Source organism: Haliotis rufescens, unplaced genomic scaffold, assembly GCF_023055435.1.
Source record: "Haliotis rufescens isolate VD_foot unplaced genomic scaffold, xgHalRufe1.0.p SCAF_16, whole genome shotgun sequence".
NCBI classification, from domain to species: domain Eukaryota; kingdom Metazoa; phylum Mollusca; class Gastropoda; order Lepetellida; family Haliotidae; genus Haliotis; species Haliotis rufescens.
In genome coordinates, this window is record NW_025963846.1 from 12,072,091 (window position 1) to 12,099,844 (window position 27,754).

At 40.5% G+C, this 27,754-nt stretch overlaps 1 protein-coding gene across 1 annotated transcript; it reads left to right on the forward strand.

The window, feature by feature from the left end:
* Window positions 1-585: 585 nt before the first annotated feature.
* Window positions 586-26,577, forward strand: LOC124135170 (mesoderm-specific transcript protein-like). The gene is made up of 12 exons (XM_048396747.1): window positions 586-659; window positions 1,244-1,409; window positions 2,099-2,172; window positions 4,219-4,296; window positions 5,371-5,501; window positions 7,168-7,247; window positions 12,780-12,820; window positions 13,391-13,458; window positions 21,675-21,770; window positions 22,788-22,867; window positions 23,214-23,277; window positions 23,879-26,577. The coding sequence occupies exons 2-12, from the start codon at window positions 1,256-1,258 to the stop codon at window positions 24,015-24,017; spliced, it is 1,005 nt and encodes a 334-aa protein (XP_048252704.1). The 5' UTR covers window positions 586-659; window positions 1,244-1,255; the 3' UTR covers window positions 24,018-26,577.
* The last annotated feature ends 1,177 nt before the right edge of the window (window positions 26,578-27,754 follow it).

A 27,754-nucleotide genomic window follows, 5' to 3' on the forward strand; every position in this document is an offset into this window, starting at 1 on the left:
TATGTGTTACATTGTTCCATTGTGTTCGAAGATGCCAAAAGGAACATGACGTCATTTGAAAGCATTTTCTTAGATAATTGAAGATCACGTCATCCATTGTTCATGACGTCTCAAACGATTTATTGTGACGTATTGCCAAAAATAGACTTCTGGAGCCAATGTCTCAACTTGACATAAAAACAACAATAATTTTTTCTACATTTACTCAGAAAAAAGGACTCTGGGTAATATAAGCTTGAGAAGTACAACATTAATTTACAAATACTCCGTCCTTCCGAGCAGGATTTTCTCTTTTTAATAAGTTGTGAGTTACACACAGTGAACGGGCGAGGGAATGTGTTACCCGCTTCTGTCCCATGTACAAAAAACTAAATAGTACATTTACGCACAGGCAACGGGCTGCATGGTGAAATCTTTAAAACAAAACATACACAAAGAATGATATTTAAATATATAGATATACAGCTATTTGTTTTTATTTTGTTGAATATTATATCATGAAACCAAATACCTAGTTTGACAAGCAAACAATGCTGATTCGTCATTTCCAACCCATTTAAATGACATTCGTCGATTCCGTTGCCACGGGTTTCAATTTGAACACACCCGCCTTAAGGAGCCGGAAGTGTGGCGGCGACCGCGGGGGGTCGAGATCAAAGGTCTGTAAACATCGTCAGCGGACGAGCTGGGTTGTGTGAGAGTGTCAATTTATTGCATGACTGGTCTATTGCCATTGTGCAGCGTCATTTATTGTAAACATGACTCAGCTTAGAATGACGTATTTAAAAAACTTTGCAATTTCGATATATTTAATCACTGTTGATGCTTTATTAGTTTTAACAAATTTGTGTGTTATTTGATTCATAATAAGAATGCATCTTATAATTATATCTTTGTAAATGTTTTTGGACGCATGAATGACTAACACAAAATATGTCCATGGCATTACCGAGGCTTGATCGACTTACTGTTAGTTTTACGGTGTTGCTAGTCTGTCTGTCATACAGACCCTGAAACAAAATTTTAATATAGGCCTATACAAAACAGCCCATGCAAGCGGTAGTTAGCCAGTCTAGACTACTGCAGTATCTGAAAATGAAGAGAGTCTCTGAGCTCCTTTTTATTATATTTTATAAAGATAATTTAACAACTGTTTTTTTTCTGTAAAATATGTTCATTTCAGAGACTAGTTGTTTGTGTTTGGTGTCGCAACAAGATTTATCCACTGTATCTATTGTAACAGGAGCTGTGAACGATGGTGTCGGTGTCGCAAGTTGCTGTGGGGGTGTTGGGTGTTGTCATTGCAGTGTTCTTCCTCTACCCTCCCCCTCCCTTGTCTCAAAGGCTGTTGTCATGGAAACAGAGAGGCAAACGATACCTATATAATGACCTGGAGGTATTTTATATTGGTAATTATACTATTATACAACAACGGATAACAAGATCAAACTTTAATCAAATCTCATCTCTAGCATTAGATATTTGATGGGTCAGATATGTAGACATAGTAAATATTCTGTTTCCCTCCCCAGATGAGGCAGGCAGTCCATCTCCAGTATAAATCCAAGTGTATACAATGAAGACATTCTGTTTCCATCCCAGATGATGCAGTCAGTCCATCACCTGTATAGATCCCAGTGTATACAATGTGGACATTCTGTTTCCCTCCCAGATGAGGCAGTCAGTTCATCTCCTGTATAGATCCCAGTGTTTACAATGTAGACATTCTGTTTCCCTCCCGAGATCAGACAGTCAGTCCATCTCCTGTATAGATCCCAGTGTATACAATGTAGACATTCTGTTTCCCTCCCCAGATGAGGCAGTCAGTGCATCTCCTGTATAGATCCCAGTGTATACAATGTAGACATTCTGTTTCCCTCCCCAGATGAGGCAGTCAGTGCATCTCCTGTATAGATCCCAGTATATACAATGTAGACATTCTGTTTCCCTCCCAAGATGAGGCAGTCAGTGCATCTCCTGTATAGATCCCAGTGTATACAATGTAGACATTCTGTTTCCCTCCCTAGATGAGGCACTCTGTGCATCTCTTGTATAGATCCCAGTGTATACAATGTAGAAATTCTGTTTCCCTCCCCAGATGAGGCAGGCAGTGGGAAAGGAACCGTTTTCTGTCTACATGGTTTCCCAACTTCTAGCTATGACTGGATCAAGGTAAGATTATTCTGAAATAACACGTGGAGGAAATATATCTGATTTTTAATGATAGCTTTGGTAGTAAAAAACACAATTTGAGAAACGTAACTACTGTTTTTAAATATGAAGTGTGTATCATTGCTTGAAGAGCTCAGAATTTGCATTAGAACTGGATGCATTAGTATTATCTCAAATCTACCATGACAGTGTTAAAGACATACTCCTCTGTCTGAACAGTCAAGGTAATGTGGTGACACATGGTCCTGTGCACAGCGCACAAGTCGCTAATCAGGTGAAGTTAACCAATGTCGGTTGGAGAGTCCTTGGATGGGTGAACGCGTTTTTGGCAGCTTGGCTCCTGAGAGTTTCTAGGGCTTCGGTCCTGGCTCACACGGGAGCACATGTAACATGTGTGGCGTCTCCTTGGGCATGTGACTTTGTTCAAAATGTGCCTCAGTTCACCCAGCAGTGAATGGGTACCCGGTAGGATGAGATGGCAATGTGGTTGTTAACCTTCTAGCACCTATCAGGCAGCTAAGGTTGTATTCTCCCCAGGGAGCTGAGAATAATTCTTGAGTGCACACTGATCCAGTGACCGGGGTAATAATAGCACTTTGAGCATGCCCCTGAGTGCTGTGGAAATATGAGCAAAATGACTGGCCTATTATTATTATCAATGAGTAGGAGGGGTTGGGTCAGATCAGCAATTTTTCTGAAATTATGGTAAAATCACCTCACCTGTTCCAGTAGATTACAGATCATGGTCAGTCCTTCAGCAGAAGTTCTTGCATGGACTTTCGTTCCTCATAGGGGTTCAAGATACTTGTTCTCCTTGCTATATGGTTGAATTATATAAGGACATGACCCCATTAGGCCAGAAATTCAGAACTTGAAATTAAGACAAGAGATATAATTTGGATGAAATGGTCTTGGATGTGGAGGTTCTGGTGGACTGCAGAAAATGAGCTTAACTCCTGTTAAGTGAACCCCAATGCAGCTACCGTTGCCAAGCAACCCATGTTGCTTACCAATGCAGCGACCACTGCCCTGCGACTACCATTGCCAAGCAACCCATGTTGCTTACCAATGCAGCGACCACTGCCCTGCAACTACCGTTGCCAAGCATCCCATGTTGCTTACCAATGCAGCAACCACTTCCCTGCAACTACCGTTACCAAGCAACCCTTGTTGCTTACCAATGCAGCAACCACTGCCCTGCAACTACTGTTGCCAAGCAACCCATGCTGCTTACCAATGCAGCGACCACTTCCCTGCAACTACGGTTGCCAAGCAACCAATGCAGCGACCACTGCCCTGCAACTACCGTTGCCAAGCATCCCATGTTGCTTACCAATGCAGCGACCACTGCCATGCAACTACCGTTGCCAAGCATCCCATGTTGCTATGCAGGCTGCCAGGCAAGTACCATTCCCAAATAATGAGCGAGGGCAACTATTGTTGCCAAGCTGACCATCCGCTGTAAAGCGGATACTAAGCCATCTGCTGTAATCAGAATGGATAAATTGGTTCCTTCTGTGAAGTGGACAACCCTATCCTATATAATTTATAATTTGGGATTGATCCCAAGTTGCCAAATGTAACTTGTAATGCTGTCCATCAACACCTGGCTGAAATAATGCTGATGCGACATTAAATCTTAACTTTCCTTACAGACACCAATACATGTACATTGTACCTCCTTCCTCATCCTGAAGAAGTAAGATCAGGAACAAGGGAAAGTAACTGGTGACTATGGTCCAGTTTGTGTTCATGCAGACAGTTTTCACTCTGTTTTAAATTTGCAAGATAAGATAATTGCATACTCTCTTATCAGGATAAGTATATAGTATATGAGTGAATGAGTGAGTTTGGTTTTACGCTGCTTTTAGCAATATTCCAGCAATATCACGGCGGGGGACACCAGAAATGGGCTTCACACATTGAACCCATGTCGGGATTCGAACCCGATCTTCATCGTGACGAGCGAACGCTTTAACCACTAGGCTACCCGACTGCCCCATATAGTATATGAAATATTCAAATGTCGATGAATATACATTTCAGATTATGCCGTCCCTGAAGGATCAGTTTGCTCGTGTTGTCCTTGTGGATTTTCTAGGCATGGGCTTCAGTGAGAAACCGGTGAGTTGAGGCGTTTTAGTTTTTGTTAGTTGGTTTACAAAATATTTGGCTTAAAATTCAATGTAGGTGGTGAAAAAAGAAACAGATAAATAATTTTCAACTTTCAGATTTGTACTGCTAGTAATGTGGCGTTTAACAAGCAAAGAGTGGTAAAAATATTTGTAGAAATAAAAAATTATTAAACTTGTTATTAAGTGTTTTCTTTAAAGAAGCGGTAGTCAGATCAAATAGAGAAAAGAGTGTTTCATTAATGGAAAGTCGGTGGTGGCAAGTGGTCCTGTGCACAGCGCACTTGTCATAAATCAGGTGAAGTTAAACAATGTCGGGCTCTGAGTGTTGTTGGATGGGTGACTGCATTTGGCAGTGTGACTCGAGAGTTTCTAGTTTCGGTCCTGCCCCACACTGAAGCACATGTGGGGTCTCCTTGGACAATTGATTTTTGTTCGAAATGTGCCTCTGTTCACCGAGCAGTAAAATGGGTACCCGGTGGGATGAGATGGAAATGTGACTGTAAACCTTCTACCGATGGCAAGGCAGCTTGGGTTGTATATTCTCCAGGGAGCTGAGATTGGAAATCGAGTGCACACTGATCCAATGACCGTGGTAATAATGTAGCGTTTTGAGCATGCACCGAGTGTATGGAGGCTGGTGCACTACATTGCTGCAGGGGACACCAGAAATTGGCTTCACACATTGTGCCCATGTGGGGAATCAAACCCAGATCTTCAGCGTGATGAGCCAATGCTTTAACCGCTAGGCTGCCCCACACTACTATATGAACAAACAAAATGTGCCCCATGGCGTGGGATAGTGATAAAGCAGTTTTCTTGTTATTATTAAAAGTCATATTGTGAAAGTCTTTTTTGTTGGGTAGACATATCCAAGTAATCAAAAATAGAAACAAGGTGTCATTCATATACAGGACTTGATGACCGTGTGGATGATACGACTTCCTATGTGTTCTGTATGAAGGGGCCTGACCTCGGACCTGAATGTCCGTGGTTCGAAATTAAATGGCAGCTACACTTAGTTAATCTTTTTGATGTTATGACTTCCTTGTGTGTTTATCCACAGGAAGACTACAATTATTCCATATTTGACCAAGCAGACATGGTAGAAAAACTGGCAGAATCCCTGGCCATATCCTCCACACACATCCTGGCGCATGACATGGGAGACACAGTAGCACTGGAGCTTGTTGCAAGGTGAGTATCACATCCTGGCACATGACATGGGGGACACAGTAGCACTGGAGCTTGTTGCAAGGTGAGTATCACATCCTGGCACATGACATGGGAGACACAGTAGCACTGGAGCTTGTTGCAAGGTGAATATCACATCCTGGCACATGACATGGGAGACACAGTAGCACTGGAGCTTGTTGCAAGGTGAATATCACATCCTCATCATCAGGTTGGTGGTTCAATTCCTGGCTGCATCATACCAAAAGACGTTTAGTAGAGAAAGAAGAAGTGTGGCTAAAGAGTGACAATGGAATAGAGGATAGAGACAACATTTAGTTTCAGTGCAGTTTATATGCAGGACATTGTTCTCTGAATACTCTGTCTGAGCTTCTTGGCCTAGGTGAATGTGTCTGACATGTTTATCCCCCGCCGCGCGAAAGCGCGAAGCGGGGGATATAGTATTCACGACCGTCCGTACGTCCGTCCGTACGTCCCACCTGTTTGTTGCCGCGATATCTCAAGAACTAAACACTGGATTGTCTTCATATTTGGAACTATGGTGTATATACAGACTCCGCAGACACCAGTCGGTTTTGGTGACCTTGACCCCATTTTCAAGGTCACAGCAGGCATATCTGCTTTTGGAGTTGGAAAACGGTGTTGCCGCGATATCTCAAGAACTAAACACTGGATTGTCTTCATATTAAAAACTATAGTGTATATACAGACTCCGCAGACACCAGTCGGTTTTGGTGACCTTGATCCCATTTTCAAGGTCACAGCAGACAAATCTGCTTTTAGAGTTGGAAAACGGTGTTGCCGCGATATCTCAAGAACTAAAAACTGGATTGTCTTCATATTTGGAACTATGGTGTATATACAGACTCCGCAGACACCAGTCGGTTTTGGTGACCTTGATCCCATTTTAAAGGTCACAGCAGGCAAATCTGCTTTTAGAGTTGGAAAACGGTGTTGCCGCGATATCTCAAGAACTAAACACTGGATTGTCTTCATATTTGGAACTATGGTGTATATACAGACACCGCAGACACCAGTCGGTTTTGGTGACCTTGACCCCATTGTCAAGGTCACAGCAGGCAAATCTGCTTTTGGAGTTAGAAAACGGTGTTGCCGCGATATCTCAAGAACTAATCGCTGGATTGTCTTCATATTTGGAACTATAGTGTATATACAGACACCGCATACACCTGTCAGATTTGGTGACCTTGACCCCATTTTCAAGGTCACAGCAGGCAAATCTGTTTTTGGAGTTGGAAAACGGTGTTGCCACAATATCTCAAGAACTAATCGCTGGATTGTCTTCATATTTGGTAGTATGGTGTACAGGCGGGGGATATTTCGTCACTCTGTGACAAATACTTGTTTAATGTCTGCTTAAACCCATAAAGATCCGGGGTAGAATAGGTCTTCAGGAACCCATGCTTGCTGTAAAAGGTGACTATGCTTGTACTAAGAGACGACTAATGGGATCGGGTGGTCAGTGTCGCGGACTTAGTTGATGCATGTCATCGTATCCCAATTGCATGGATCGATGCTCATGATGTCAATCACTGGATTGTCTGGTCCAGACTCGATTATTTACAGACCGATGTTAGCTATTTGGAATACTGCTGAGTGTGGTGTTAAACAACAAACAAACAAATAATGTCTGCTTGTTGGTTTCCAGATACAAGGAGAGACAAGAGAGATCAGAGAAGACAGGGCTGGTCCTGACATCCCTGTGTTTGAGCAATGGAGGTGAGGAGAGTTCTTAAGGTGTGAGTGAGTGAGTGAGAAATGGGCTTCACATGTTGTACCCATGACGGAAATCGAACCCGGGTCTTCGGCGTGACGAGCGAACACTTAAACCACTAGGCTACCTGACCGCCTCAGTTCATAAGGCCAACAAGGAATGGGTACTGATTTCATCAAGTGTCAGCTAGTGTTCAAGGGAGGATGCAGCTTTTGGAAAAGGGTTATACGCTTTGCCAATTTGCTTTCAGTTATCATCTAATTGTGTTGGAAACAAATACTAAGTCATACCTAATATTCCTGAATGTGTAAAAGATTAATATGCTTAAAAAATAAGGGGTGCACACACCTCTGCAAGCAAAGTTTGATCAATGTATTGTGATTTAGGCTGTAGATCTTTATGTCCCTACCTGTAACATTGTCATGTAAGGCTAAAAAAAATATAGTCTTGGTTCTCAGGCACCGCCCACATCATCATAAAGTCTGCCGCACGTTTTGTTTTTATTTCCATTTTTAACCAAAAAAATCCTTTAAAAAATGTGGTCCAATATAGCACACAGTTACTTCCCTTTACATGAGCACTGCTTTACTACGTATCTGTGCTATGGTCATGGTGGCAATAGGAGTATAGTATGCTTGTTTATAGTCAGTTGGCCAGGGGTGAAAAACAAGATTTTCGTTCCCACATTTTCCTGTATACCTTAAACCTTTTCTATTGCATGAAGGAGGTATCTGTACACAATGTTCATTGGGTAGTAAGCTTGCAAGTGTGTGCAGGAATATTCAGGGGGTCAAAATTGCATAAATTGAAGGAAAAATGCATAATTTGACAAAATTGGCTGTAACATTTTTATTAAGTCATTAAACTATCCCAATTATGTCTTTGATTACAGCTAATATGTTCGGTTATCTGAATTTGGCAAACATTTTGTTTCATTTAATTGTTATTTTAATTCTCATTGGAAACATTGGTAAAATTCAGGGTTTTTTACTTCATTTTCAAATCTTGTGAGTAGGTAAAACACTAATTCCATTGAATTGTGACAATAAAACCACTATAACTGGGTATTACAATCTGCCTTAACCATTGTACTGTCCTATACAAAAAACAAAATGAAAATATATTACATAGGGGTTGAGATATTGTATACAGTGTTACCCCACCCCCCAAAAAACAATTTTGACGAAAATTGCTTATTGAGATATGGTGGTAGATGATGCTGCTGTAGTGGATGAGTGGGATAATTGCATCAATGCTTAAAAACACCAAAATAGTAAACTCATAATGAAAAATGATGTTTCAAGTTTTTCTGTGAAGATTTATGGTGGCCATCTTGAATTTCAAGATGGCCGCCATTTTGACCTGTTTTCGAAATCAAGATCTTATATAGTTCTTCAACATGGTCATGTAATATATCATATGAAAGCTTTTTACGTTGTCTTTTCAATGATGTACATTATTCACTGACTCCTGTGGTAAATTGATCCCCAACAATGAAAAAAAGGAAATATTGAAAGCTAATTTCTCGCGACTTTACCCAAATTTAGATTTAAATTAAAATGGACATCGTTTCACTCAAAATTGTAGATATACTGCACTTTTGTCTGAGCATTTCACTAGTTTATAATTTTAGTGAAGAAACAAACATGAGAATACTTCTAGTATTATGAAGTATTAAAAATAAAATGTGAAATAATGTCATCTCTAGTCACCGTCAAAGTCCGTCTCATCTTGAAAGGTAGGTAAGTTGTTTCTGTTTAGGCATGACATAGCACAACTGCATCCAAGGGAACATCCCATGATGTTCTTGGTGCAGCTACACCTGAATGAGGAACATCTACCTGTTGTGCATTTACAGGTAAGTAATTCTAGATACAGTGCTGGCATTTATTCCTGGGTCATTGGGATGGGTTCTATGACATCGTCTGTAGACGTCTACCTTTTTCCCTTCTGGTGGTGGAATGTCAGCCTTTCCTTTATGTGCAGAACACCATGTGATGCACTGGTACTGATTTCTGAGTAGAGGTTTTGTGGTTGTGTGGTGGGAGTTCCTCTAGGTTTCCAACTCCGTGGAACATGTCAGCTGTAAGCGTATTAATGCTAGTTGCAGTCGATGCTGGATTGTACACTTTGATGACAAGTGAGTGAAGGCACCAGTTTCTTCTGTTGGTTGCAACAAATATGGTTGTGCGATAAATATGAATATGTTCCAGGTCCACAACCTGTGACCGCATGGAATGCTGGTAGAGCTTATACAGCATCTGAGAGAATGAGAGACTGATGTACATCATCAACTGATATCCACCCATTCATATCTGAGCAGAAAACCGATGTTTATGATGATTCAACTGTACCAACACATCAGTGTATCGGATGTGAATGACACTGTGGTCGTATCCATTGCAGGAGGCATCCATGACATTGATCACCATTCGTGTATCTGCCTCTTTATGTGTTGACAGCAGATTTGGCATTGCTTCAGATTGATCTATGGAAGATACTGCTGTATCTGGGCTGCTCAATCCACCTGCAATGATGATGATTTGATGATTATGATGGAGATGTTGTGCCTGTTGTTGTTTCAATAAAATTGGACGATGAAGTCAGCAGAAGGATGTCTCATTTATCTATTATTCTTCGAAATTTTCTTTGATCGATCACCTCTTTTTGTATAGATTTTACTGACTTTGCAACATATTGGTCAAAGACATCATCGACTTAAGTATAAGTTTCACTGAAGTTCTTCAGCACATTCCACTTGAAAACATCAGCCAAATCTTGGTTTGCCTATAGCCTGTACAAGAGCCATGTCCGAAATAACAATGCATGTTGTGTCATCAGTTGGTGGTAGCATGAGAATCTGCAAGCAAATGTGATAATGCAGCTTTGTTGTACAAAGTAGACCATCTGCTGTTGCCAGGGAAGGTGGGGTATGGGACAGCTCATGTGTTAGAAGATGTGGTACGTTTACGTCTCTTCCACTGTGGGTGGAACTCAGCAACCTTCTGAAAAGTTTTCTTCCTTGCTTAAAGGTATTGGTTTGAGTTGACTTCTTTGATACCTGCATGGTGTACAGTGTATGTACTGTTGGACATATTTTCTTATATTTTGTCATGAATACTCTCAGCATTATCCGCCAATCGATTTTCAATGAACTCTTACAAAAGCTTGTCACCTCGAATCATACCATGATGATGTAATATCTTCCTTAGATCAATCTGCAGCAATATCAAATCTACTATAAACACATGAAGAGGCAGATACACGAATGATGATGCATGTCATGGATGCCTCCTGCAATGTATACGACCACATTGTCATTCACAATCGAGGCACTGATGTATTAGTACCGTTGATACATCATAAACATCGGTTTTCTGCTCAGATATTGATGGGTGCAGGTACTGCAAAGGACCCTCTATTCATACAAGTTGATGATGTAAATCAATCTCTCACTCCAGATATTGTAGCAGCTCTACCAGCATTCCATGCGGTCATGGTTGTGACACAACAAGCCAGTTCAGTGGTTATGGCAAGACGTCGACCTGGAACATATTTAACGCACAACCAGATTTGTTGCAACCAACAGAAGAAACTGGTGCCTTCAACATGAAAAAGACAGAAACAGTTGTTGTCAAAGTGTACAATCCAGCATCAACTGCAACTAGCATTAATACACTTAAAGCTGACATGTTCCCCAGAGTTGGAGACCTAGAGGAACTCCCACCACACAACCTCTACTCAGATGTCAGCACCAGTGCATTACATGGTGTTCTGCACACAAAGGAAAGGCTGACATTCACCACCAGAAGGGTATAGATGGTCGTCCACTGAGAACCCACCCCAATGACCCAGAAACGAATGCCAGCACTGTGTCTAGAATTGCTCACCTGTAAATGCACAACAGGCAGATGCTCCTCACCCAGGTGTAGCTGCGCCAAGAACATCATGGGATGTTCCCTTGGATGCAGTTGTGCTATGTCATGCCTAAACAGAAACAATGTACCTACCTTTCCAGAAGAGATGGACTCTGACGGTGACTAGAGGTGGCACTATTTCACAGCCCATGACTCTGTGATAGAATCTTTAATACTTCATAATATTATAAGTATTCTCATTGTTTTTTTCACTCAAACGATAAACTAGTGAAATGCTCAGACAAAAGTGCAGTATATCTACAATTATGAGTGAAACGATGTCCATCTTATTGAAATACAACTTTGGAGGTTGGTTGGTGTTGCTAGAGAAATTAGATTTCGATATATCATGTGTTTTATTATTAGGGGATAAGATTACCACAGAAGTCATTGAATAAGGTACATCATTGAAAAGACAAGGTAACAAAGCTTTCATATGATATATTACATGACCATGTTGAAGAAAAGTGCAGTATATCTACAATTTTGAGTGAAAATATGTCCATTTTAATCTAAATCTAAATTTGGGTTTGGGTTGAAGTTGCGAGAGAAATTAGATTTCAATATTTCCTTTTTTCATTGTTGGGGATCAATTAACCACAGGAGTCAGTGAATTATGTACATCATTGAAAAGACAACGTAATAAGCTTTCATATGATATATTACATGACCATGTTGAAGAACTATATAAGATCTTGATTTCGAAAACAGGTCAAAATGGCGGCCATCTTGAAATTCAAGATGGCCACCATAAATCTTCACAGAAAAACTTGAAACATCATTTTTCTTTATGAGTTTACTATTTCGGTGTTTTTAAGCATTGTTGCAATTATCCTAATAATCCACTACAGCAACATCATTTACCACCATATCTCAATAAGCAATTTTCGTCAAAATTGTTTTTTGGGGGGTGGGGTAACACTGTATACAATATCTCAACCCCTATGTAATATATTTTCATTTTGTTTTTTGTATAGGACAGTACAATGGTTAAGGCAGATTTTAATACCCAGTTATAGTGGTTTTATTGTCACAATTCAATGGAATTAGTGTTTTACCTACTCACAAGATTTGAAAATGAAGTAAAAAAACCTGAATTTTACCAATGTTTCCAATGAGAATTAAAATAACAATTAAATGAAACAAAATGTTTGCCAAACTCAGATAACCGAACATATTAGCTGTAATCAAAGACATAATTGGGATAGTTTAATGACTTAATAAAAATGTTACAGCCAATGTTGTCAAATATTGCATTTTTCCTTCAATTTATGCAATTTTGACCCCCTGAAAATTCCTGCACACACTTGCAAGCTTACTACCCAATGAACATTGTGTACAGATACCTCCTTTATGCAATAGAAAAGGTTTAAGGTATACAGGAAAATTTGGGAACGAAAATGTAAACTAAGCCTCTTTTCCGCTGGTGGCCAACTGACTATTATGTGAGAGTCCAGGTTGATTTGATGGTACACAACTGTTTATTTGGTTATATACCAGTTTGAACAAGCAAAAAAAACCAAAATCACCGCCTGCCTGCACTATATTTTCAAAAGTCATTGCCTGAGAACAAATTCCTATATTTTTTTTAGCCTAAAATTAGCTGATTATCAACATGTTATGTTTTAGGACTCTTCCAAGGGAAATACTATCCAAGAGTACTCCAAAAGGTGTGTATGTACAGATTGTCTTGGGACCAGCATGACACTATCCGAAGTGAGGCTGCAATCATATACCGTATTCGACGTAATAAGCGCCCTGCTCTTATAAGCGCCCAGGTCGAGATATATATTGGCTAGTTAACACCTCTTCCGACCCCTTTTCACATATAATACCCACTCGTGTGTTATAGGCACTCTTTATTATTGGCAATTAAATCCTGGAAAAATATATCTGTCGTACATAAATATTTCAGGCTATCAGCATAAACCACGAAATTTATCTTTCAACTTTATTTTATTCACCAAAATGATATTCTATAAGAGTCCCCTATTTCTAATTTTGAGAGCGCCCTGGGCGCTTATTACGTCGAATACGGTATATACAATAGGGCAGACTAGTACAAGCAGACACTCATGCACACACACAGACACGCACAAAGTTGAGAAATGTAAAACAAAGTTGAGAAATGTAAAACAAAGTTTTGAAATGTAAAACAGTCCTGTGTGTTTACAGAATGAGAGACACGGGTGTGTTATCAAGTAATTCAAATGTCTTTAGGTGTTGTTTGTTGTTTGTAGATTTTGCTGATTCCGGTTATAGGTGATATTGCATCAAGGTTGTCCTTTTTCCACCTCTTCAGAAGAGGGTAAGTGATTGAATGAATCGTATTTTGTGTCTGCAACATTAAAGCAATACCACAACAATATCGCAGCAACTTTCCTGCAGCCTGCTACATATATTCGTCCCAGAAACTTGAAAATCTGTCCGATACACGAAAGCCTAACGTTTTGTATATCAAACTCCGCTTTATCCTGATGCTATTTATATATGTAGCATGTACTGCTCATTGCCTGATCCCTGTGGGGAGTCCAGGTTAGAATAGGTCCCCATCAACCTGTGCTGGGTGTACCATGGGGATTCCAGGTTAGAATAGGTCCCCATCAACCTATGCTGGTTGTACCATGGGGATTCCAGGTTAGAATAGGTCCCCATCAACCTATGCTGGTTGTACCTTTGGGATTCCAGGTTAGAATAGGTCCCCATCAACCTATGCTGGTTGTACCTTTGGGATTCCAGGTTAGAATAGGTCCCCATCAACCTATGCTGGTTGTACCATGGGGATTCCAGGTTAGAATAGGTCCCCATCAACCTATGCTGGTTGTACCTTTGGGATTCCAGGTTAGAATAGGTCCCCATCAACCTATGCTGTTTGTACCATGGCAATTCCAGGTTAGAATAGGTGATAACATGTCAGTCCTAACCACATTGTGTGGTATGTTTACATTCGAGTGTACTGGAAGTGACCTCTGAACTTGACTACGTGTGCGCATGCGTGAGAGGAAGCAGCGTGTTTACGCATGGCGGGGATTTGATATGAACTGTCAGTGGTGTGTAGAATGAAAGAAGGGCTAACCAGGGCCAACAGTGGAAAGGGCCATAAAGGTAATTAACATTGGTAGCAGAGCGTGGTTGAGGGAAAACGGGACTAGCAATATGGCACATGGTTACAAGAATCCCCCGACTTTGACAAATGAGATGGAATATGAGACGTGGAAAAACGAACTTGAAATATGGTGTCACATGACCGAGGTTGTAGAGGAAAAACAGGCACTCGCAGTCTCACTGGGATCACTTACGGGACAAGCTAGGGCAAAAGCAATGGCAATTGATGTGAAAGATTTGAATTCCAAACGGGGTTTGAAAATTCTTGTCCAAGCACTTGATGAACTTTATAAGAGGGACACTGTTGACTTAGCATACACGGCATACAGGGATTTTGATAGTTTCACAAAGGCTGAAGAAATGACAATGTCAGAATTTATCATTGAATATGAACGGCGATATACCCAGTGTAAGAAATATCAGATGGTTTTGCCAGATTCAGTACTCTCATTCAAGTTGCTTGATTCATCAGGATTGACTCAGAAAGAAAGACAGTTAGTTTTGACAGCAGCTAACGATAGAAACTTTGAATCTATGAAATCAGCATTGAAGAGAATATTTGGTAATGTTAAAAGTCAGGATTCTGACAGTGCCATATGTGTGAAACAGGAATCAGCATATTACACAAGAAATAGCCAGAGTGGTTATAGAGGACGTCAACAAGGACAGAGATACTCGGGTCCAAGGTACAGGAATGAGCCACGTGACAGATACAGTTCAGCTTACAGTGGTAATAGAAATGATACACCTGAAAGGGGAACGAATCCAATTAACAGGTTTGGAAAGCGCAGCCGATGTGTAATTTGTCAGTCAACTTTCCATTGGGCTAAAGATTGCCCACACCAAGAGAAACCAAGAAACAATGAGGAAGTGAAAATGATAGAAACAGAAGAACAGACAGAGCAATGTAACTTGACACTGTTTACAAAGGAGCAAAGTACGGAGAACAAAATTCTACTAACAGAAGCATTGGGATGTGCAGTATTAGACACTGCCTGTACAAGTACAGTGTGTGGACAGCAATGGTTGGACCAATACATAGAGACACTCAGTAGTCAGGAAAGGGATGAAATTATTTCAAATCCTAGCAATAAGAGCTTTAGATTTGGAGATGGAGTGAAAGTTTTCTCATCATCCAATGTTATGATACCAGCAGTAATTGGTGACACTCGGTGCACTATAAACACAGAAGTTGTAGAATCGGACATTCCTCTTTTGCTTGGAAAACCATCACTGAAGAAAGCTGGATTAATTCTTGATTTACCAAATGACACAGCTATCATGTTTCAGAAACCAGTGAACTTAGAACCGACATCAACTGGACATTATTGCATTGATCTAGTTGGACAAAGAGATTTTCCTGCTGAACAAACTTCAGATCGTGGCCTGGAGCAGTGTACAGTTGAACAGTTAGATTCAGAAGCACTCTTCATAAAAGAAAATATTGGTGAAAAGGATCAAAAGAAAGCGCTGGAGAAGCTTCACAAGCAGTTTGGACACGCCACAGCGGAAAGATTACAGAGGCTTATTCAAAATGCAGGGAATAAAGATCCCGACATCTTGAAGACACTAACAGAAATAGTTGAGAAATGTGAAACATGTGAAAGGTATAGGAAACAACCAACTAAGCCAGCAGTTGGATTTCCTAAGGCTACAGATTTTAATGAGACAGTGGCTGTTGACTTACACGAACTTGGAAAGGGCATGTGGTATTTGCACATTATTGATGAATTTACAAGATTTAGTGCTGGAGCTATTATTAGAAGTAAGCAATCATCAGTGTTTGTTCAGAACTTTATTCAGCATTGGATAAGTATTCATGGAGCACCACAAAAACTCTTAAGTGACAATGGAGGAGAATTCAACAATGCTGAAGTGAGAGACATGTGTGAGAATTTTAACATTGAAGTAAAGACCACAGCAGCAGAGAGTCCATGGAGCAATGGATTGCTTGAACGCCACAATCAGACTTTGACAAATATCATGAGAAAGGTGAAATCTGAGAAGAACTGTGACTGGGAAACGGCACTTAGTTGGGCATTAATTGCCAAGAACAGCCTCAGTAACATTTCTGGATACAGCGCATACCAGTTGGTTTTTGGACGAAACCCAAATTTACCATCAGTTCTGACTGACAAGGCACCATCGCTCGAGGGCACCACAACAAGTGCAACTGTGGGAAAACATATTAATACAATGTTTGCATCAAGACAGGCTTTCATAGAAGCTGAAAGTTCTGAAAGATTGAGAAGAGCCCTCAGAAAGCAGATTCGTCCAGTTGCTGGAAATTTTGAGACCGGTGACAAGGTCTACTTCAAGAGGTCAGATGATCCTAAATGGAAGGGTCCAGGAACTGTGATAGGACAAGACGGTACTGTGGTTTTCGTGAGAAATGGAGGAATTGTGGTGAGGGTTCATAGAAGTAGAATGAGGCGTTGTGTAGAAAAGGAAATTCCTGAAAATAACAATGAACATAATGAGAGGCAAGTAGAACAAGAGGAAACTGTGCAAAGACATGATAGTGTCGAGGAAGACAGTGACCTAGAGATACAAACACAAGAACCACAGATAGGAGAAGTTTCTGAATTGAACAATCTACAGGAACGATTATCACAAATAAAGTCTGGGCAGACAATTTCATATGCACATCATGACACTGGAGATCAAGTCTGTGCAAAAGTTCTTAGCAGAGCAGGAAAAGCAACAGGCAAAAACAGGAGCTGGTACAACTTAGAATTCATGAATTCTGAAATGCAAGGTATAAGTCAGTCAGTTGATTTGTCCAAGGTAGAAGAATTGCGGATAATCCCCTGTGAAATCATGGAGGAAAACGTCATGATTACAGAAGATGTTGCATGGACTAAACCCAAGCTAACTGAACTTGATAGTTGGAAGGAAAATGGAGTTTACAAAGAAGTTGTCGATGATGGGCAAAGATGTGTGTCAACCAGGTGGGTATGTACACTTAAAGAAACACCAGAGAAGATAATACCTAAGGCAAGGTTAGTTGCCCGAGGATTCGAAGAAGGTGAGAATACGGACTTTCAAAAAGATTCCCCAACATGTGCTAAAGAATCGCTGAAACTTATCTTGGCAGTATTTTGTCAGAAAAAATGGAAACCTCATTCAATGGATATTAAAACTGCATTTCTTCAAGGTGAAGAGATGAAGAGAGACGTTTACATTAGACCTCCGAAAGAAGCAAACGTACCTGGAAAACTCTGGCATCTTCAGAAGTGTGTCTATGGACTAAGTGATGCATCACTACACTGGTATCAGAAAGTCAAGTCAGTCATGTTGGAACTAGGAGCTAAGGTATCGAGAGTTGACCCAGCAGTATTTTTATGGGAAGGACAAGATCAAGAAACTGTTGGAATATTGGCATGTCATGTTGATGACTTTATTTGGGGTGGATCTGCAGAATTCAGATCAAATGTAATGGAATCTGTGAGATCACACTTAAAGGTTGGAAAAGAAGAAAATCAAGCTTTTCAATACTTGGGAATGAACTTATCTTGCCAGGACGGACACATTTTCTTACATCAACAGAAATATGCAGAAAGCCTCAACTTTGTCCAGATTGATAAATCTAGATCCGCTCAGAAATCTTTACTCCTGAACGATATTGAGAAGCATGAACTCAGATCCAAGATAGGACAAATACTGTGGATAGCTAAACAGAGTCGGCCTGATGTTATATTTGATGCTTGTCGACTAGCAGCATGTACGAAGGATGCCAAAGTTGAACATCTTTTGACAGCAAACAAGATCATTAGGAAGATTAAGTCAGAACATGTCAACCTGAAATTTCAAAATGTAGGAAAGGAACTTTCACTTGTAGTTTTCAGTGATGCTTCGTTAGGAAACCTGCCAGATGGAGGCACACAGGGTGGACACATGATTTTCCTCACAGGCAGTACAGGAAAGGTGACACCTTTATGTTGGAACTCGAAGAAGATTCGTAGGGTGGTGCGAAGCACACTGGCTGGTGAAACTTTGGCGATGGCCGATGGTATTGATACAGGAGTGTACCTATCAATGTTGTTTGGAGAACTGACTGGTGAGAAACACAACAGAATGACATTGACCTGTATCACAGACTCTAAATCACTGTATGATGCTCTAAAATCCACTAAACCTGTTAAAGAAAAAAGACTGAGAATGGAAATAAGTGGGATCAAGGAGTTAGTGGAATCTGGACAGATAGGAGATGTGACATGGGTGGACACAAATAACCAGTTGGCAGACTGTCTGACCAAAGAGGGCGCTTCACCTATGAAGTTACTACGGGTCCTTGAAGAAGGAACTCTGTGAAGATATTATTATAAACTGCATCATCTTTTAACCTGTTTTTATGAAGATCTTAAAGAAGAAAACAAAACAAAATATGTTTGTTGGAACAGTCTGCATCCTTCTTTTACATAAAACTATTTTATACAAATCAAAAATATTTGAGGTTATATGTGAAGAAACTGTTCTTGACATATACTGTACAGAGACTGTTCAGAGACTGGAAACTGTTCTTGGGATATACTGTACAGAGACTGGTTTTAAGAAATTTATTTTTACTTTTACCGAGAGCCTGAGGGAAGGCTTTACATATTAACAAATGAAATTTTGACACAGCCAGCAAAGTTTGTCACTCCAGCCTTATCACATTTGAAGACAAACTTTAAAGAAGTAGGAGATTGATAACATGTCAGTCCTAACCACATTGTGTGGTATGTTTACATTCGAGTGTACTGGAAGTGACCTCTGAACTTGACTACGTGTGCGCATGCGTGAGAGGAAGCAGCGTGTTTACGCATGGCGGGGATTTGATATGAACTGTCAGTGGTGTGTAGAATGAGAGAAGGGCTAACCAGGGCCAACAGTGGAAAGGGCCATAAAGGTAATTAACATAGGTCTCCATCAACCTATGCTGGTTGTACCTTTGGGATTCCAGGTTAGAATAGGTCCCCATCAACCTATGCTGGTTGTACCATGGGGATTCCAGGTTAGAATAGGTCCCCATCACCCTATGCTGGTTGTACCTTTGGGATTCCAGGTTAGAATAGGCCCCTATCAACCTATGCTGGTTGTACCATGGGGAGTCCAGGTTAGAATAGGTCCCCATCAACCTATGCTGGTTGTACCTTTAGGAATTCCAGGTTAGAATAGGTCACCATCAATCTATGCTGGTTGTACCATGGTGATTCCAGGTTAGAATAGGTCCCCATCAACCTATGCTGGGTGTACCATGGTGATTCCAGGTTAGAATAGGACCCCAGCAACCTATGCTGGTCTTACAATGGTGATTCCAGGTTAGAATAGGTCTCCATCAACCTATGCTGGTTGTACCATGGGGATTCCAGGTTAGAATAGGTCTCCATCAACCTATGCTGGTTGTACCATGGTGATTCCAGGTTAGAATAGGTCCCCATCAACCTATGCTGGTCTTACCATGGGGATTCCAGGTTAAATAGGTCTCCATCAACCTATGCTGGTTGTACCATGGGGATTCCAGGTTAGAATAGGTCCCCATCAACCTATGCTGGGTGTACCATGGGGATTCCAGGTTAGAATAGGTCTCCATCAACCTATGCTGGTTGTACCATGGGGATTCCAGGTTAGAATAGGTCCCCATCAACCTATGCTGGGTGTACCATGGGGATTCCAGGTTAGAATAGGTCTCCATCAACCTATGCTGGTTGTACCATGGGGATTCCAGGTTAAATAGGTCTCCATCAACCTATGCTGGTTGTACCATGGGGATTCCAGGTTAGAATAGGTCCCCATCAACCTATGCTGGTTGTACCATGGGGATTCCAGGTTAAATAGGTCTCCATCAACCTATGCTGGTTGTACCATGGGGATTCCAGGTTAGAATAGGTCCCCATCAACCTATGCTGGGTGTACCATGGGGATTCCAGGTTAGAATAGGTCCCCATCAACCTATGCTGGTTGTACCATGGGGATTCAAGGTTAAATAGGTCTCCATCAACCTATGCTGGTTGTACCATGGGGATTCCAGGTTAGAATAGGTCCCCATCAACCTATGCTGGGTGTACCATGGGGATTCCAGGTTAGAATAGGTCTCCATCAACCTATGCTGGGTGTACCATGGGTATTCCAGGTTAGAATAGGTCCCCATCAACCTATGCTGGTTGTACCATGGGGATTCCAGGTTAGAATAGGACCCCAGCAACATATGCTGGTTGTACCATGGGGATTCCAGGTTAGAATAGGTCCAATCAACCTATGCTGGTTGTACCATGGGGATTCCAGGTTAGAATAGATCCCATCAACCTATGCTGGTTGGACCATGGTGATTCCAGGTTAGAATAGGTCCCCATTAACCTATGCTGGTTGTACCATGGTGATTCCAGGTTAGAATAGGTCCCATCAACCTATGCTTGTTGTACCATGGGGATTCCAGGTTAGAATAGGTCTCCATCAACCTATGCTGGTTGTACCATGGTGATTCCAGGTTAGAATAGGTCCAATCAACCTATGCTGGTTGTACCATGGGGATTCCAGGTTAGAATAGATCCCATTAACCTATGCTGGTTGTACCATGGTGATTCCAGGTTAGAATAGGTCCCATCAACCTATGCTGGTTGTACCATGGGGATTCCAGGTTAGAATAGATCCCATTAACCTATGCTGGTTGTACCATGGTGATTCCAGGTTAGAATAGGCCCCATCAACCTATGCTGGGCGTACCATGGGGATTCCTCGTTAGAGTAGATCCCATCAACCTATGCTGGTTGTACCATAGGGATTCCAGGTTAGAATAGATCCCATCAACCTATGCTGGTTGTACCATGGGGATTCCAGGTTAGAATAGGTCCTTATCAACCTATGCTGGTTGTTCCATGGGGATTCCAGGTTAGAGTAGATCCCCATCAACCTATGCTGGTTGTACCATGGGGATTCCAGGTTAGAATAGGTCTCCATCAACCTATGCTGGTTGTACCATGGGGATTCCAGGTTAGAATAGATCCCCATCAACCTATGCTGGTTGTACCATGGTGATTCCAGGTTAGAATACATCTCCATCAACCTGTGCTGGTCGTACCATGGGGATTCCAGGTTAGAATAGGTCCCTATCAACCTATGCTGTTTGTAAGAGTAGATGTTATGGATCAGGTGGTCGGCTCGGTCACTTGATTTAGTGTCATCATATCCTTAGGGTGTGGATTGTTCACAATATCAGTGACTGGATTGTCTGCTTCAGACTCTACTATTTACATGCTGCCATCCATATTGCTAAGTGTGGCATTAAATAATTGTTTGAAGATTTTTAAGATTTGGATAAAAATTACTGAGAATCCATTTCATTCAAACAAAACAATTTGTACTAATAACACCCAATTTAGTCAAATAAATACGGAATTTTTAAGTGTTAATTATCACAAGATACATTTTAATATTTAGATTTGGAGATATATTTGGTACCAAGCCGACGTATGAAGAGTTTGAGGATTTCTACGCTGCTATCAGATACCGAGATGGTAATACTGTTATGCCAGGGTATGTATGATCTTTGGAATCCTGGAGATGTCGACCGTAATATACTACTCAACGTTTGATAAGGATAATCAGATGTGTCAGATATTTAAACACTTGTCTCATATTGTGAGAATCACTTTTGTTTATCACTGGAAGATAAGAATATCCATGTCAAAAGTGGAGCAGTATATTATAATGCTGGCTGAATCATTGACTTATTGTCAACAAAATTCTTCCAATACGATAAGTAAAATATATTATGAATTCTGCTGGAATAACATCCTCTGTTATTAGTTATGGTGTCTTTTGATGCCATATATGGTATCATATTAGTTCAGCAGAAAAATATTGGGCGAGGTGTGAGGTGGGTGTTACAAAATTCAAGATGGCTGCTACTGATGGTATACAGGCTCATGTTAGGTCTGTAGTTCTGCTCTGTGGTTGGTAAGTCTCACTTTAAGCATAATAATTGGTGATATCCTCAGTTGATATCTGTAGTCTGTGTCAAGTTCCATATCTCTGTTAAGTCAGGAGAACCTCCCATCAGCCAAGCAGCATGGCTACATTCTCAGTACAAGTGAGCAAAGCTTTCAGTGTTTTCATATATGATTTCTGATCTTGGAAATGAATGTTAACACATGTTGTGGATTAATTACACTGTGGAAGAGAGGGATATATGACCCGATGTAAGCTGCCAAAATCCACCCCCCTTCAGAGTATACCAGAGTATTCTGTATACAGAATCGTACCTGGGGTACATATCTGAAGTACCCGTGCTGACAGAGACCCCTTCAGCCTCACTATAAACTCACTGTTCTTTTTGCTATGCAAAATCATGCAGTGGTCTTTCCAAAATATCACTCGATCCTGAAAGATGAAAACAATGCTGAGGATAAATCAGCCACTTAAGGGGGAGAATTCAAAGTGCCTCCCTTCCCTCCAACCATGTTCAATTCTGGGCAGGAATGTAGTAGGCAGTGTGACGTGGAGGAGACAACCCACTGAGCCAAGGGAGATAACTCCATGTTGGTGTTTCAGGATCCTTCAATATATCAAGGAGCGATCTGACAATGAAGACAGATGGGTGTATGGCAGTCTAAAAGCAGCACCCATTCCAGGTACAGTCAGCAAACAAATGTGAAGCAGGATTCTTGTCTCAAATTTGATTCTTTAGGCCTTTTTTTGATTACTTGTTTTTTTAATTTTTGTTAAAAAAACATTTTCAAGTGATCTCAAGAAAGAAGTTTCATTCGAATGAAAAAACATGACAGGAGAAAAAAAGCAAAGTTTTTGTTGTTATTTTTATTGCAAAGTGAAAAGATTACCACTCCTATACTGACCCACTTTACGATGAATTTATTCGCGGAGATTATTTGAAACAGACTTGATGGCAAGAAATATAGTCATTTATTTAGCAGTTTTGTTTGGTGTAACATAGTGCATAAAGATATTATGATGTTTCAGTGCTGATGGTGTATGGGCCTGCTGACCCAATCAATCCCTCCCCGGTATTTCCAGATCATTTCAGGTCAGATAAAGAAATGCTTTTACTCTAATAATTTGTCAGAGTAGAAAGAAATTAATTCATTCAGTGCACAGAACTCAAGATCTGACATACTTCAGTTTAGAAGAAAGTTTTGTTACCATTGAAGAAGCCGATTATATTACATCCAAGGGCAAACATTTCGGGGTTCATAAAAATCATATTTGCCTCAGGGTCATATCACGTCATGAGACAACAGTGTATTGACATCATTGTTTACGTCATTCGAATCTTATTGTGATGTAAGGTGGGAATGACGTCACTCTAGAAACGACGTCATAGCTGAAGATTGTTGACGTTATTCGACAAATTGTGATTCTGCTGCTGTTGAGACTTGCTGTCCTTTTTGGTACACACTTGATGTATGTAGACATCTTCTTCGGTAATAAATAGACCATTATATTCTGTGAATGTGGCGAATTATTGACCGAAGAGTTGACCCTGCTGTCAACCACTGGTATGTCTGGCCCAAGTTCAATTATTTAGAGGCCGACATGAAATTGTTGTAATATTGACCACTGTGGCATAAAACCATTGATGACCTACCAGAACCAATTTCCTCAATTGATTGTTGTATTTATTCCAGGAAAATTGCACCTCAACACAAGCTGGTTGTTCTAGACAAAAGCATCGGCCATTACCCACAGTGGGAGGACCCAGACAATACAGGAAGGAGTTATACAGAGTTTATTAAGGGGCTGAAGCCCAACAAGCCCAAACATTGAGGGGTTATATCATAATTCATTTGATGGGAAATAAAAAAGATCCCCACTTATAGCATAATAGATGTCAATGTTATTGAAATTGGATCTTTTAAAATCACTCCGATTCAATACCTCTGTCTGTCAATATCAGGCAATATTTTGAAATTAAAATTAACTGACATTCTTCTCCATTGTGATGACATGATGTAAAAGATATTTCATATCTCAAAATTACGAAAATATATTTGTCCCTTGCATTTATGTAGTATTTTTGTATGAAATATGTGTATGAAGAAAGGGATTATTCCTTTAGGCCTGAGTGTACACACACTGTAGAAATATTCCTTAAAATGAAATCTGTTCAACGACCATGTGTACGAGTGAAACACCTGACTCCAACGAATGAACATTTTCGTACTTTTGTTGTCAAAATCATGGCCTCATCAGAGCTGGGATTTTACCTCTATATGGATAAATTGAAAGTGATTCTGTGGCATCTGATTGGCTGGACTAGATATATACATAAGGCCATTCCCGCTAACGGACTACTTGTTCCCGATTTGTTGATAATTTACTCTAAAGAAAAATGAATACCATACCTGTTGGTTTATATATGAAAAATTACTCATGTTCAAGAGATATTAGATTGGTTTGATGCACAAACGAAAATACTGGTATGTTGTGTGAACTGACGCTCATGAACACATCACATGTGACGTCATAGATCCGTGACTCGAGATGCACCATTTGTCTGGTGCAGGATTAGCGTGTAAAGTTTGGAAATCGCGTGCAGCATATTGTGCTAAGAATAAAGACACTCTTTGGTAACACTTGCATGATTGTTAATTTTGTCATTAAGTGGTACACATTGGACACATCTCTTCTTAACATACATACTTCTCCATGTGTTTCTATGGTTTGGTTTATCTTTTGGTGGTGAGTATAGGATGGGCGGGGCTTGTGTTTCATTATTGCATGGAATAATGTAACTAAGTTCGTACTGTTGTTTACATTTTTATGCATGTCAATGATTAATAAGCAGTCTGTGAAGTTATTATTGTTGACATATTTTGTTTTAGAGAATTGACTTCAAAGTTTTTGTGTTTATGGAGAAAAGCGGTTTTGCACATTATGTATATCCCTGCATAAACGCAAACAATATCCGTACATTTATTGTGTCTTCCAGACCAGAAATATCAGATAAATTCTGATGTGTCAAGTTATTTACTTTGTCATTCCAACTATACTCTTTTGCGTCGGATGGGACTTGCAGTTGATATTATTTGCGTCCATTATCATTTCGTTGCATGTAGCACACAATATTTTGTATCTGAGGCCACCCTGTCTCAGCATCCATCAAAGTCCTCCATCCTTGATTATCCATGATGTTATGTCTTCATTCTAATAGTAGGGGCGGTCGGGTAGCCTAGTGGTTAAAGCGTTCGCTCGTCACGCCGAAGACCCGGGTTCGATTCCCGACATGGGTACAATGTGTGAAGCTCATTTCTGGTGTCCCCCGCCGTGATATTGCTGGAATATTGCTAAAAGCGGCGTAAAACCATACTCACTCACTCACTCATTCTAATAGTTATAACTACCCCGAACCAAATCAACTCAACAGCTTTAGTTTCAGCCTGATAAACATGGCATAAAAACTAATGTCCACTCAAATTCGAAATTTTAGTGTACATTGTATATTTAAATATTTATCCTTTCTCACACAATGCAAATCTTCTTTCTTCTTCGATCCTATGTAGAAACATGCTTGAACCATGTTTCCAGCTTCTAAGATAAAAACATTCACACCCCAGCATCTCTATGGTCACAACCAACAAATGGGTCAATCACATGCTCTCGAGCTTGGTGACCTTCCACACTTTGACCACTTGCCTCTCTCTGCCAACTCGTTCTCTTTCTCATCGCCACCATGTGGGGAAGTGTTTCTTGGACCAAGAGAATATATTTACTTATTAGACTTGATTTGATTTCTGCCCGTTTAACATGGCATGGTGCTAAAAATAGACGTCCAATCAAATTACTCTCATGGGCGAGATGCAATGGGTCCAGGGTATAAAAATAATAGAACGGGGCTACACTAACTCTTGGAGTACTTGCAATGAACCACTGGGTAAAATACTACCCAAAAGAAGTTAAGAAATACCAATCCTTTCATATTGCTCTTTTATCTGTCAAGCCATATTTGTGTTAACTACGGTATCGTCAAAGTGAAAAATGTGGGTGTTCCTGCATTTTTTTAGTAGCATATTTGTTATGGATGCAATGGTTTAATCAATGGGAGATGAACTGACTAAATCATTTATAAGGGACAACAATGTGTTGTTCATGCAGTTGAACTTTGTTATCTCAGGTTATGAGATTTGTAAAATTGTTTTTGATGAACTCATCATGTGAAAATTGTTTGTAGTGAGTTGAGAAATTATTTGTTTGGGAGAATCCCCAATGTGTGATACAATTAGGAATGAACGTTAATTGCTGCTTTATTCATTCATGAGATTTACAATGATTGATTTTTATTTTTGACGTTTACATAAACAAGAATAAATCATTTCCTATTTTTGCACATTTTGAGTAATGTTTGTGTTTTCTATAGATACTGTGCTGGCTGATTTCCATACAGTTCATATTTCAGATTGTCCTGAAGCTTCCTGTCATGTTCTTGAGTCACTATGTGGCAGAGAGATTGCCGATGTGACTCACTTCTCTACAGACCCGTGAAGATCCGGGGTAGAATAGGTCTTCAGCAACCGATGCTTGCTGTAAAGACGACTATGCTTGTCGTAAAAGGCGCCTTATGGGATCGGGTGGTCAGACTTGCTGACTTGGTTGATGCATGTCATTGTATCCCAATTGCCTGGATCGATGCTCATGATGTCAATCACTGGATTGTCTGGTCCAGACTTGATTATTTACAGACCATCGTCATATAGCTGGAATATTGCTGAGTGCGGCGTTAAACAACAAACAAACTAACAAACACTTCTCTACATGAGTGAGTGAGCTGAGGTGAAATGGGGTTGAATGTGAAATGGGCTTTCAAGATTATTGGTGAGTTGTGGTGTGGTGTTGTTTTTTGTTTTTTAACGCCACACTTAATATTCGAGCTATATGATGGCAGTCTGGACCAGACAATACAGTGATTTGACATCATGAGCATCAATCCACGCAATTGGGATACGATCACATGAATCGACAAAGTCAGCGAGCCTGACCACCCGATCCTGTTAGTTGCCTCTTACGACAAGCATAGTTGCCTCTTACGGCAAGCATAGTCACCTTTTACTGCAAGCATGGGTTGCTGAAGACCTATTCTACCCTGGTCTGTGTGTGTATGTGCATATTTGCTTGTACTCATCCAGTTTTACAGTGCTAGCCCACTCAGATACCATCCCGCAGTTTAACATGGATACCCCACATTATACTGACTCCGAGCTGACCAGTCCTTGTTCTATCCCCTTAATGCAGAGCGCCAGGTAGGGAAACTACAAGTACCATCTTTCAATGTTTTAGTATGATGCTGCAGGGCATCAAACCAGTGATTGATATTATGAATGACATCCCACGTCACTGGAGTATGATGACACACAATGAACCACATCACCGAGCCAGACCACTCCATCCATTTCGTCTATGACCAGCATATCGGTTCCTTAGGACAAATTCTACCCCGGAATCACCATGGGGTATGTCAGTACAACATGTCCAAGATTAAAAGTGTTATATTTTGAATAACACTTTGC

Excerpts from the sequence above, each read along its gene's own strand:
- LOC124135170 (XM_048396747.1), top strand. The coding sequence starts at position 1,256 with ATGGTGTCGGTGTCGCAAGTTGCTGTGGGGGTGTTGGGTGTTGTCATT. Across the intron at positions 13,459-21,674 it reads TTCCACCTCTTCAGAAGAGG|ATTTGGAGATATATTTGGTA; the intron begins GTAAGTGATTGA and ends TTTAATATTTAG. Across the intron at positions 22,868-23,213 it reads AAAAGCAGCACCCATTCCAG|TGCTGATGGTGTATGGGCCT; the intron begins GTACAGTCAGCA and ends ATGATGTTTCAG.